Source organism: Coptis chinensis, chromosome 8 (assembly GCF_015680905.1).
Source record: "Coptis chinensis isolate HL-2020 chromosome 8, ASM1568090v1, whole genome shotgun sequence".
Classification (NCBI taxonomy): domain Eukaryota; kingdom Viridiplantae; phylum Streptophyta; class Magnoliopsida; order Ranunculales; family Ranunculaceae; genus Coptis; species Coptis chinensis.
The window spans coordinates 11,003,584-11,017,332 of NC_141463.1; the positions used below are offsets into that span (position 1 = coordinate 11,003,584).

At 37.6% G+C, this 13,749-nt stretch overlaps 1 protein-coding gene and 1 long non-coding RNA gene across 2 annotated transcripts; one reads left to right on the forward strand and one right to left on the reverse strand.

Annotated features, from left to right (window-relative positions):
• The first annotated feature begins 2,299 nt into the window (after positions 1-2,299).
• On the forward strand, positions 2,300-3,231 carry LOC147479918 (uncharacterized). Its single transcript, XR_015204076.1, has 2 exons — positions 2,300-2,329; positions 2,835-3,231. It is a non-coding gene; the product is annotated as an uncharacterized LOC147479918 (long non-coding RNA).
• Positions 3,232-5,968: 2,737 nt separating this feature from the next.
• LOC147479919 (uncharacterized) lies at positions 5,969-13,300 on the reverse strand. Its single transcript, XM_086576607.1, is given in 16 exon segments — positions 5,969-6,263; positions 6,819-6,941; positions 7,039-7,332; positions 7,925-8,026; positions 8,115-8,222; positions 8,224-8,252; positions 9,481-9,563; positions 9,725-9,810; positions 9,970-10,034; positions 10,037-10,068; positions 10,492-10,574; positions 11,001-11,068; positions 11,162-11,918; positions 12,004-12,505; positions 12,981-13,046; positions 13,134-13,300. Coding segments are annotated over 14 exon segments (2,238 nt in total). The 5' UTR covers positions 12,172-12,505; positions 12,981-13,046; positions 13,134-13,300; the 3' UTR covers positions 5,969-6,023.
• Between the last annotated feature and the right edge of the window lie 449 nt (positions 13,301-13,749).

Sequence of the window (13,749 nt, forward strand, 5' to 3'; positions counted from 1 at the left end):
CCCTTTCCCCTCACTTTTTTTCGAGGAATGTTTTCAGGTACTGTAGTATTTTGCTGGATTATTAGTGGTTTGGAAGAGTTTGGGTGGGTGTTGGTGGCGTTTTTTATGAGATCTGGAATTGAGATCTGGGATGGTGTCGGCGGGGTTGGTAAAGAGAAGATTAGGTCAGAGGGATTGTTGATTGATGAGTTGCTAATTACCATAGGGTTTTGCATAGAAAGGTTTGGGCTTGCAACCAACTTTGGGCTTGCAACCAGCTTTGGGTTGGAGGCTATCTCAGGAGCCCTTGGATGGACCAGATCCATATTCAAAGTATGATTTGCATTTGACTCCAGTAAATCAATAACTGGGCTCTGTTGTCTTGTTTCCATCCCTCCCTCCGCATGAATAATGCTAACAATACCTCCAAATAAAGCTGAATGATGGTTATGTTCTTCTTCAGGTTCTTCTGCATAGCCCACTGGTAGGATAATAGCCGCTTCTTGCTCGTTTGTGGGGTTGTGAATAACGTCAGTTAGGACCAGTTGCTCGTCCCCCTCCTGAGTGTTGCACTTATACGTATCATGGCCGATCATGAAGCAATTTCGGCAATTGTGGTAAGGTAAACCCACATATTCGAAACCAATCCATACAGGTCCTTGACTCACTGTTTGAACTGGAGTTCCTTGAGTGAGTGGGTGGTTAAGTGCCACCACTACCCTGGCTTTGAAACCATCCGCATCTCGTGGAGTGTTATCTGTTGGAAAGACTTCCAGTACTCTGCCTGCCGCAGCTGCTATCCTCTCAATAACCACTGAGAGTTGATGTTCAAGTTGAAGCCCTGTGAAAGTTATCCAGATTGGAGAAGTGCTGAAGTCTATGTTTCTGGGTACCATGGTTGGACCATAAGACTTCAGAACCAGTAGATACCCTAGAATTTGCCATGGTTGATTTCGTAAAATCTTCTGCTTGTCTTGTTCTTTTTCAAACCGAAGAATGAAGTAGTTTCCTTCAAGCACAACAATATCAAGTCTTTTTCTCAAATTCCATTTTTGTCGGATACCTCTGAGAATATCATTTGGATTCTCCTCTGTGGTAGTATGCAGCTTACCAATGAGAGATGCGTTCCAGCGTGATTGGGACTGTACAAGTAGGTTTCTGGGTAGTTCCATGACTTTGGTTGGAGATTTGCTTTCTCTATCCGTGTTTCCAAGATATAGAGATTGTGAGAGGTTATGAATGATACTATCCATGATATATAGATGCAGAGACACCAATGTGACTGATCGTAGATGTGAACTTTGATACAAAGAAGAATTGCAGGCTTGAGGCAATAAACAGAGAAAAGAAAACAATGACAAAAAAGAAAAGCAAGCTGATTCCCAACTCGCTAAAAACTAATTATGTATCTATCACACGCACACACGCGACACACACACAAAAAACAAAGATACAATTTTGTGATAACAAATATTAAGATAAAGTTTAACTAGTAAAGGAAAATTGATTAAAGGAGTTGGTGTTACCTGTTGGGGTCTCCTAAGAGGGGATGGGCCTTAATTTGATCCCTCAAACTACTTATGTGAGTTATGTCATCCCAACCTGTAATGAAGACCAGTACAGCACCTTGTCGCTCTTTTCGACATATATGGCATAAAACCGCCTCAATTAGATTGAATCCTATGCTTTCAGGTGTCCAACATGACAAAGAATCACGTGCCCGGGAGTAAGGTAATTAGTCATTGTAAGGGTTTTGAATTGAGTTTTTCATTTTTGGAAATGGAACATGAAGAAAATGATCAACTATGGTGAAGAAGAGAATACCAGAACATGCCATTGAGAAAGATGATAAAATTCACTTTGATTTTTGGAAACATAAATTTGTCTCCCCACTATAAATACCCCGTCTCCACTTGTCTTTCCTCCAAAACATTATTCTTTTCTTTCACTTTGATTTTTGATTTTTCAATTTTAGAGAGCGATGTTTAAGACGAAACTTGAAGAACTATGTCATTCAAAATTATTTCGAGCAGATCATAATCCTAAATTTAAAGCAACAGTAATTGTTAACGGCATTTCTTTTGATTCTTGTAAATCTTCTAAAGAAGCTCAAAATGAAGCTGCTAAATTTGCTTTTCAACATTTTACTTTGCCTTTTCAAAAACCTGTTTCCCCTTCTTCTTCTTCTTTGAAAGGTGATTTTTTTAGTTAGTGTTTTGTTTCAAGAGTTGTTTGTTTTTTGTTGACTTGTGTCAAGGAGCTGGGAGGGAACAGGTCATGTCACCTAATGCTTCAGTTGAGTGTTTTCAGAGGCCTGTTTCTTCACCTAGTTCAGTTTCTTCCTCAACAGGTAGCAATTTTTCATTTTTTGCATTGATTTTACTGTTTTTGATTTCTTATGTAGCTCACCTACCCGATGCTGATATTATAATTATATCTCATCAAGATTAATGCTGATACTGTAAATATTGTTTCGCCTCATGTTTTAGATGATATTAATATTTTGATCCTTGATTATAGCAAAATGAAAAGAGTAACTAACAGAATCATTTAAGTTTTAGGGGCATATGGTTGAAAAGCTCATAAACTTTTAACCAATGAATACAACAATCTCAATGCTGTTTTCAGGATCTTCAAGTGGAATCACTCTAATGGGAAATAGCCCAAGTGGCGGACGTACACTGTTTGAAAAGTAGCTTAAAACATTATATCATTCTCAAAATGAGATAATACATTAAAACATAAACAAAAAAAAGTAGGTTAAAGAATGAGAAACAAAAATTATGGAGCCTTCCTTTTGAAATGAGTTGCCATATTTTGATTCTCCCCTGACATTACCTATGATCATCTGCAAGTCCCACTTCAATTGGTAGCTTCACCAAAGGATGGTTCCTCATCTCCTACCACTGTTCTGGAGCCTGATCTCTATGTCACAAAACAGAAGACAGATCTCAAGTTACTGTGCAACAGGATTCTGGTTTATCCTCGCAACACAGACTTGAAGTTTCGAAAGGATATCACTGTGTTGCCGTTGCTGTTCAGTGATGACGAATGGGTGGCTGTGAGATTGGATTATCCAAACTAACAAGTTAACTAATGTCTCTGTATGTGCAAACAAACTTTTGTTTGTGCCTTCACTTGGCGCATTTGTTCGTACTACTGCCCAGAGTTCAGTTTGTATTCAGTCTTACTTACTGAACTAAATTGTTAACTTACTGCGAAACTCAAAACTATAAACCCATATTTTCTTTATATCCCAAACTCTAAAAGATATTAAGTAATACGCCTGAGAGATTATTTATTTATGTTTTCTTGATTAGAATCTACTAGATTGATATGGAACCATTAATCCACATACAGATACGAGGTGGTGCAGTTTTGGCACCTTACAACGTCTTTGGAAAATGACGGAAAGGGGATACAGTTGGATATAAGTAGATTTTGTGGCTTGATCATAACTAAAGTTTTCACGATATCTCGAATAAAGGCCTTCTGCTGCTTTTGTAGATTTCTCCATGATTCTGTTATTGTGTAGGGATTTTGCAAATTATTGCGGCCTGCATAAGGACATTTTTTTGGGTAGGTAAGCGAGGTTTTTGTAGAGGTCCCCTACCTCTTTTTTATTGAATTAAAAGCACAACTTGTTACACTCTCACATACTCTTTTCCTGATGCATCCTCAGTTACAATACTCCTAAGTTCCTCTGAGAAAGAACTACCCAAGTTCCTCTGAGAAAGAACTAGGCATTAGTTCAACCAAGTTTACATTTGGGATATGTGACGCTAACGCATCCGCTAATCTATTAGCTTCTTTGAATATATGACTTATAGAGAAAAACTCCATTTGTGTCTTCATATCTTCAATGCTCCGCATCATCTTATTTGCTACCCATGGGACCTCTGCTCTGTAGAAAAGATACTACATTGCTCGAATCTGTTTGTGCTGCCAACCTTGTTATATTGTACTTCCTTGCCAGTTTCATGCCTTGTTCCTCCACCTGCAATTCAATCATACCAATGCTGTGATAGTAAGACTGCCATTTGCAGCTGCAATTACCACCCCACTGTCATCTCTTATAGCAACAACCCATCGTCCTGCATCTCATAATAGTGTGCCATCAGTGTTCAAAATGAAAACTCCTCTTTTTGTTGTTTCCCATTTGCATAACTTAATTTCTCTTGTGCTCACCTTTACATTAACATTCCATCTTGTCATGAAATCTTGCAGTTCTGCTCCTTGTTCCATCTTCAAGTTCAGTGAGTGTAGCTTTATCTTTATATCTTGTAGCACTCTCTGGATGATGTGGTCTGCACTATTGTGTTTGTTCTGAAAGGTTCTTGAATTTCTTTCCATTCAGCAATAATCTGATAGCGTCTTGCTTCCCTCCATTTCTTGCACTGATTTTCCAGTTGCCAATTGCTATGTCTCACTCTATCATATCCTGTATACATTAAAAGTTTGGCCCATATGTATTGTGCAAAAGAACATTAAAAAAACAGATGATCCTCTGTCTCCTTGTGTCGCCAGCATAACACACAAAAGTCTGTAGCAACTACCTTCTGCTCCTTTAGTTTGCTCGTAGTTTCAGCCCACCCTTTAATGCTAACCAAGTAATGAAAGCATGTCTAGGTATTCTGTTGGTGAACCACACTAACTGATGCCAGTTTATTCTTTGCCTTGGGCTCCTTATGTTCTCATATGTGTCCTTCAAGCTATAGTCTCCTCTCAAGGAAACAATCCACACCATTTTATCTTCTCCCACAATATCCACTATTTCCTCCATATGCATGACGATATCTGGTAGATGTCTCCTAACACGATGGGGGATACTCCACGTACCATTCTGGATCATTGAGCTCACTGTAGAGGTCATTCTGCAAGTGGAGTCATGTATGAGTGCTTGAGGAAATTAAGTAACGCTTCAATATGCCTGCAGGATGCCATGGATCGAGCCAGAAACTTGTTCTCTCACCATTGCCAATTTGATGCATGACAATGTCTGAAGCTTCTTTCCTTGTGGTTAGTAAGTTCCTCCAGTTCCACGGAACAATCATTTGGTACTTTCAGTTGCCAAAAGATGCATTTTTTTATCAAGTTCTTGTGCACCCACTCTGCCCATACTGTATCTTTCTTTGTCAACAACTTCCATGTTTGCCTCATGATAGCAGCTTCATTGACTTTCTCCAGTTCTCTCAAGCCCAGACCTCCTTCATAGTATGAAGAGCAACTTTTGTTAATCTCCTTCACGGCACCTCTAGGAATCATGAACGCTGCAAACTAGTACATTCTGTTAAGCCTAAGGACTTTATTTGCCTAGAGTAACTTGTAATCTTGTCCTTGCGTGACATTGCGAAAACTGTACAGAGGTTTGTTGTTGTTGTTCTCTCTCAAATACGCCTTCGTCATGATAATTCCTTCTAGACTCCATCAATAGGTTCGCATTTCATCAGGTTTAGAGTTGCACAAGCCCGCCCAGTTCTCATATATTCAATTAGATAGGTGAATCCAACCTTGAAAGGACATATCTAATTGGAGGGCAGGGTAGAAAGATAAATGTACAGATTAGGAATTCACAAAATAGCTTGAAATCCCATGATTAACCCAGAGAGCTAACCTAGATTAATCTAATATCTCAAATTTACCAAGAGAGTATCGTATCCATTGGCTGTTTACATATCATAATAGTTTTAAAATAATGTAATTTGAATACAAAAATAACAAAACTTGAAGGGCACCTTGCAACTGTAACCATAATGAGTGGGAGAGGTTACAAATATATCAATTTCCATTTCAAAGTTTAGTGAAAGTTCACATCCGAATTCCTTCCATGTTGCTCAAGGCCTTTCTAGTGTGAAAATAGGGTTAGTTAGACTTGCCCCCCCCCCAATTTGAGTGATCCAACGATCAGATTTCTTCATCTAAAAAAAAAAATTCATCTCGTAACCGTTGGATCTTGCAATTGGGGGGGGAGGGGGGTATCACTAATATTTTTGAAAACGAGGAGGTAACACTAATTGCAACTAGTAATGGGAGGGTAAGTCTAACTAACCCGTGAAAATATTCCAAACAGTAGCTTCTGGGTTTTTTAAGATGGCCTCGAAAAGCATCCGAAAGTGCATAACTCTTTTTGGAGTCGGCTGCTTAAGGTCAGTCAAGCCAACAGCCTTCAAGACTGCAAGAGAAAGGGAGAAAGACACAAGCATTTCTGCAGTGAATGTCGCAAGGTTCTTTGACTGGATTAGCTCCATTGAGTCGAGTTCTTTGTAATAGTCCCACAGGCAATACTGAAAAATTAGAACACAGTGGGAAACAATGAAACATGTAAGGTTCAAAGAAGCTCTAAATTGTTCTTTATAATAATCCACAGGAAATACTGGAAAAATAGATCAAAGTGAAAAACAATGAACACGTAAGGTTCAAAGAAGCTCAAAACTGATTCTGGGGCATAAAGAAGGACTAGAACGGCCTATTTTACAGAAGAACACCATACATGGTCTACATACCGATCGATTCATTACCAAAGAGCTCTACTTTAGCCTTCTTTTTTAAAAATTAGATGTGGTTAAGTGCAATTTCTGTCGGATTACATTTACAAGTAACATATCCTCACAACACACACATACAGAGTCACAGAGAGAACGAGATGAACTTTGTGACCAAATATTCACAAAAGATTATCCCTCGGCCCCGTCATAATATTTTCACCAATGAATCAGTGAAACATTCAGGCGTTAATACGAAGTATTATGGAAACCATATTATCTGTTATTTGTCCTTCACAAACACTTCCAAACTAATTCAATAGTCATCAAATAAAGAAATAAAGAGAAATCAGATACCTGTAACGTGAATTTGTGGTTCTTGTCATGACTACAAAATTTGGAGGCCAAAACACTATAATACTTGTTGAAAACTTTCTCCTGTAAACAGCAGTGTAAAAGCACTCGCATGATTTCTCTATCCTGCATATGGAGATGAGATCATAATTCATTTAAACACGAAGTAACTGATGCGCTAGTCAAGAACACGAGAAGACTAAAATGGGCAAAGAATGCTGACCTGCTTCCCGGATAAATCCAACTTCAAAAGCTTCTCAAAAGCATCTAAATAGTCCTCCCCACCCATTAAGACACAGAAGATTGCTTTCCTGGCATCTGTGTTCATCCTCTGTGCAGTGGCAAGCTGTAGAAATTTCTTGGCTTCTGGTGGTTCTCTGTCTATTGTCATGGCAACTTCTTCAGCATTATCCGTCGTGGAGGCGATATCGCCAGACAGCCACCATTGACCTTTCTTGTTAGGATCAAGCAGCTTGCTCCATTTGAGGCCCTGGAGTATTACATCTTCGACTCTCAACTGCAATGATGATTTATGAGAAGAATAAGGTAATAGAAGGAAACATGACTACATTGTCAAAATGAGGTAATAATATTGTGTTTATGTGTAACAACCAATTCAAGGCTCTTCCCCCACCACACAGACACACACACACACACCTTTATTTTTCTTCATTTATTTGTAGGTTATTCAAGGTGGATGGTCAATCCGAGTTTCACAATACGAGCCTAAGACATCCCAACTAAGCTGACACTTCATAGGTAGCTTATCATGTGCTACCATCCGAGAAGAGCCAACGGCTCCCTTGAACTAAAGTAGTGTGAAGATGCTAACCAAGCCAAAGATCAAAACTCATACTGATACCCTATCTTTGAGATACTTCTAGTCTTCTATGCTCCAGATTTTGCATATATTGGCCTGAATTTTCTACCTTTAATTCTAACTATTTTGTTAGGTCTGTTACTGAAATATAATAAAGCATATTGGCACAATTTTAACCAAAACGTTCTTAACGATATCATTCATTGCATTGAAGTTTTGACTTTAAAAACAAGCAGGTAATCATAAAAAGCTATGCAGAGATAAATGCAAACAATCAATGAGAGAAGACCTTCTGTAGCCATTTTTTCATTCGAGTGTAATGAGCAGGATCGTCTTTAGCCCTTTTCTTGTTGTTCTTGATATCAAATATAGTTTCTAGCATGAATTCCATCTGCAGAGAATCAAGGACTGCCAAATAAGTGACCACCAAAAGGCGTGCTAAACAGGTATCTAGGATTTATAAGAATACATGTGCATACTCTTTTATTGTCAATCTTTGGCTGGTCATCTGGCATACTTGCAGAAGGGGACTTCAGATCGTTTACTCTGTTCTGGACGCTAAAAATAAAATCTTTCATGGCAGAGGGGGTCATCCCCCCTTAATTTCATCCCACAACCTATTCAAGTAAAAGCAATATATGTATGTAAATATAAGTATATTAGACAAAATAAGCTCAGTTCTTAGCCTTCATACCATACATGCTACCACCATATAGGAGGGTTTTTTTTTTTTTTTTCAAAAAAAAGAATACTGAGAACAATTGATTCAGAAATGAAAAAATATTTGGAAAAGCAACAAAACCACATGAGCAACAGCTTTGATGTTGATGATGAACTAAGAAAAGGTAAAAAGTTAAGTCAATTAACAGCAGTGGAAAACTTAGAATGGGATGACTAATGACTTAGAGCCAGAAAAGTAAACTCTATGTTGATTGAAATTGGCTTTGTGGCGCCCTGAACAAATCTACAAACTTATTGAATGGAATCGTAGCATTTAATTTGTACAAGAGGGAGGCTGTGAGTCTCCAGGGGCACGTTTATCAGTGAGTTATTTCTCGAGATACTGGAGGATATAATGCCCCTCGTGCTGTTGCTCGCATATGAATAGGAAACAGGTGGAGGGCCTTTCATTAAGAGTGGTAGGGGGAAGAATTGGGGCTTAGTTCTGGGGTGGTCACCTTGTGCTTCTTTGGAAAGGATCACATTTCAAAAGGTCAATCGTGGAAACTCTGAGAGCATTCCCAATGCAAGTGGATTTATTCCCCCCCCCCCCCCCCCCTATCACCTCCACGTAGGCAGTTAATCCTCCTCTTTTCACCGTTTTGGTGAAAAGCAAGGTGAAGCTGTGCAATGCAAAGGTGAAAAAAAAATCTTGGACGGGATGTTAGATTCCGTCTGGAGGCTTTTTGATTGAGACGGAATATAATATTTCATCTGGTATTTTGTTTGAAGTTAAAAAAAAAACCGAAAAAAATCGCAAATACACGCGAGACGGAATGAAACATTCTGTCCGAAAAAAAAACCGATTTTAAAAAAAAAAAACACATGAGATGGAATCCAACATACCGTTCGAAGATATCAAGTCAGCCACTATCTCGGTTGAAGATTTCACCTTGGTTTCAACTTGGCAAAATAGTCACCAGTTATTCACCTGTGCATTGGGCACTCATTTTCCACAAAATGGAGGTGACTATTTTCACAAACCCCCCATTTTCACCTGCATTGGGAATGCTCTGATGGGATGATTTATAAAGTCAAGATCATATTGGCGCGGGTTACATCCGTAACTTATTGTTATGTTCACATGGTAAACTTCCAAAAAGAGAGAAAAGAAAAAATACTTACATTGTAAAATTGTCAATATAGTGGAAACATCTATCTCCAACAATTGCTTGCTCAAAATGCTTAGAAAGTCGTATATCAAATCAATCGAAAATTACCAAAGACAAAGTTGATTATTGGAGATGGTGGAGAACTTAGACAATAACAATTCTGAGTTTTCTAGCAATCTCGTATGAAGCTAGTGTGCACCATACAAAATTATTATGCTACTTTAAAACATTTTTTTTCAGCAATGGAGGTCACCAACCTAGAGCAAACACCAAATGTGTACAGATAAGATAGCAAAAGGGTCAAATTTTGCAAGGACAGGTTGTCTTCTTTCATAAACTCATCCTGCAAGTAGAAAAAAGATTGTTGTAGAGAATAAAATATACAGGAGCTGAAACTCGCATTTGAGCATAAAATTTTCCTCATATCTAGAACATGGTAGGATTCATTTGACCAACTACACAGTTCGGTAAGAATATATTTAACTTATTAAATTAGACATACCTCAAAAGATTTAGCTAGAGATGCAATCAGTTTTGCACTAAAGTCAATCCCAACCAAACAAGCCTACCTGCAACAAAAGCTGCAAACCCAGCAGCATACCTGCAAAGAAAGGGCAAAAGAAGAAAATAACCAATCAATAGATATTTAATACAAAAGCAAAAGACCCAAAAGAACCAAGATATAAAAATTTTGTCTCCATAGACTATAGCGCCAAGGAGACTCCTTAAGTGACTCGGATGTGTTTGGGCAAAGGATTGCAAAGGTTTAGTTTATAAAGATGTGCTCAATGAGTAGGATTGCTAGGGGCAATTTCCATAGGAATAATGTCATATTTCAGTCCTATCAATAATCAATTTTTAGTTGGGACAGTCCTTTTTCCTTTTGATCAGTTTCCTAGCCATCTAACTTTAATTTTCCAATTTTTTGCAAATTTGTTCAATGAGACCTTGATTGAAAGATGATGTAGGAGAAAACAAACAAAAGAAAAAACAATAACAAAAATAGTAAAATACTGTTCTTAACTGTTCATTTCCACGTGGTCCTCCTGAACAAGATGCTAAAACCTCCTCACTGATTATCTGAGCACCAGTGATGCGACCTATTGACTGCAAAATAGATAAACAGTAAAATAACTGAAAATTAACTGCATATGGGATTACTGATCTAATCCATATGAACAAGCAGATATAGGCATCTAACAACCTCAACTTAAACAGATCTCAAGAATAAGAAGTCAGCTAATTCATATGAGGTCTCAATCCAAATTCAATTACTTAAATAGGTTAATTAATTGATAAAACCTCAAAAAACGATGTTATCAGTCAGATGACATCTGCTGGAGTTTAATCTGACTCCTGGGAAATGTCGTTTGGCACAAGTGAAGTGTGTAATCAGTTTCAGCACATGTGGAACACAACTTCTAAAATAGCAGTCACCGCTCATAAACCAGACGGATTGCATGTTTGCAATTTCTGAAAGTTAAGGGAGTAGGATGCAGATTGAAACACATATTGATGTTAATACTTACTTACTCTGTAGATGCTAGACATCTCCTCTGTGATTGATTCAACATTTGTCTCAGAAAGTCTACTGAGAAGACCTGGATAAATTGCAAAGTCAATACAGATACCAGAACTACTTATTTATATTGCTAGTTATACAAAAGTTCGACACATTAAGCTCAATATGTTACCTCGAACACGTCTACGAATTTGAGTGTGCTCTTCTGATTCATTTCTCGCACGAGCTCTCAAGTGAGGAGCAATGTACTTCACATTTTCAGTCAATTCCGACAGCATCTCACAAGGCTCTTCCTTTTCCACCTCATCATCAGCCTCCACAACTTCATCTTCATCTTCATTTGTCTGATCTTCTTCTGCTTCTGATTCTGATTCTGCTTCTGCTTCTGCTTCTTCATCTTCATCTGATTTATTTTCCATTTCCTCTAACTGAACATCCACTTTTCTCTTCTTACGTTTTTTCTTCAAATACATCTCTTCATCTCTATCCTCACTTTCTTCATCATCCATAACTTCCTCATCCCCCGCAGAATCAAGTATAGACGGAAATTCACCAAACAACATATTCATCTCGTCATCCAAACCACATAACTTCCCATTCTTTACCTTCAACTTCTTGGCAAGTTTCCTTTCTAATTTCAAATCGTCTTCAGCGGAAACCATCCCTTTATTCATATCCATTTCTAAATACTCCTCAAACTTCCCTTTCGTTTTCCTCTTTAAACTCTTCTTCTTCTTCTCCTTCTCCTCCTCTTTCTTTACCTTTTCCTTCACCTCCTTCGAACCTAATTCCACTTCACTCTTGCTTTTATCCGTCAAAGAAATCCATTCATCATAAAAACTCTTATTTTTCTTCCCTTTCTTTCCCATCTTCAAACAACTCTGTTCTTCATTTTTTTCTTCTTCAAAAAATTTCCCAGATTTTTTCTTCTGTATTAATTTCGTAAAAATTGCATATATTATAAAGTTGTAATTAATATAAAAATAAAAATAACAGCTTGAAATTTCAAATTACCTGAGTTTTAATCCATGAATTAACTTTTTTCTTCTGTTTTTCAGTACGAACTAACTTCTGTTTCTCTTTCCTCCATTTCTCCCAGTTTTTAACCTCTGAAATCAAATTCAAAAACATTAATCGAAAAAACAAACAAAAACAAAAACGAGTAAAATTTTTTTTACCCATTTTGTCTTTTGCAGTTAACTTTATCAACGAAGCAATCCAATTCCAATGCAAAAAAAAAATAGCTTCACAGTTCTGAGATTGAATTTAGAGCAGAAACGAGTAAAAAATAGCTTCAGTGTGGTGTGCAAAGTGTGGTGTATCTGAACAGTAGAGCAAATGGGTTATCACTTTTACCAAACTCTTCAGTTTTCACCCATTTCGTAAAGTCAGCTGGAACTTGAGATTCACCAAATACGTTCCCCAGAATTCTCAGGATCTGCATAATGTTCATCCCAAATCTCATAAAAATGACCCCTATCGGGTCTCAAAGGGCACCAAAGGGAAATAACAGGGACTGCATGAAAAAGGAATAAAGAATGAGTTAAAACAAGACTAATAATATCTCCACCTTATAAGATGCAGCTAGAGTATATCAACGAAAAGAAAAATGTCGAAGATCATAAGATCTCGATATTCTCAGCTCAAAAATGTACAGAATCAAGAGCAAGAAATTATGTTACAAAACTTGAAAACATTTGAGCTCAAGTTACTAGCGAGAACAGTGCAACAACTGTATCTTCTGATGGACTCTGGTATTTCATCTAACGCACACAGTTCTGTCAACTCTTTTGACAAGGTTAGACATTCAAATAAGGTGACTTATCTCTGAGGATGATCTTGATGGCGGGGGACATCATCTCCACCAAAAATCAGTACTTCACTTAAGTTGTAGGTACATGGGAGTGTAAACAAGGGAGTGGTTCTTTCCCTCCCTAATATACACATTCAACAATTTTTAACAAAGTAATCCATGACATAAAAAGACTTACCACCACAATCCTTGTTCTTATCATGAAACGTACAATCAGGAAGCAGCGCTATAACATTCGGCAGACCTGCAGAAAAATTACACAAGTAGCTTCAGCAAGACTCCCTCTCACAAAGTAATTAAAGACTCATTTCCAAACTGATAATGCACTAACCGTTGAGCTTATTTAACATCTCCACAGAAATTTCAGCACAAAAACCAAATGGAGCATTACCCCAAACAATGTAAACTCTCTTTTTTGCATCTTCTTCACTAAAAATTTGTCAAGAAATTCAAAAAACAGAAAATAATCATAGTAATAATAATAATAATAAGGATTCTAACATGAACTGATATGAATGGTAGGAATACCTAAAGTTCTTATTATCAGAATTCTTGATCCATCATATTGTAATAAGTTTAATAACCTTTAAATCTCAGCCCTCTATTGTTTCAAAAGTCATGAGCTAGTCATATGACTTCTTCAAAAGACTAGCCATGGAGCGTGTCATAAAATCCTGCCATTACCTTATCCGTACGCGCACACACACGCAGACAGTAACATTTGTATTTATAACTAGAAGATGCGGCAGAAATATGTGGAGGATGATCTCTATGGAGAGAAGACTGTCCTCACAAAACTTGAGCACATTCGGATAGTGGTTGTTGAAAACCTCATTTGTTGCCATCTAAAATGCGTGTATGCTTGAGCGGGGTATTCTGTTCTCATGCTTTTTTAACGTTTTGGAGGTGCAGTAAATCATTTTGAGTTAAGAACCCTATTGCTAACA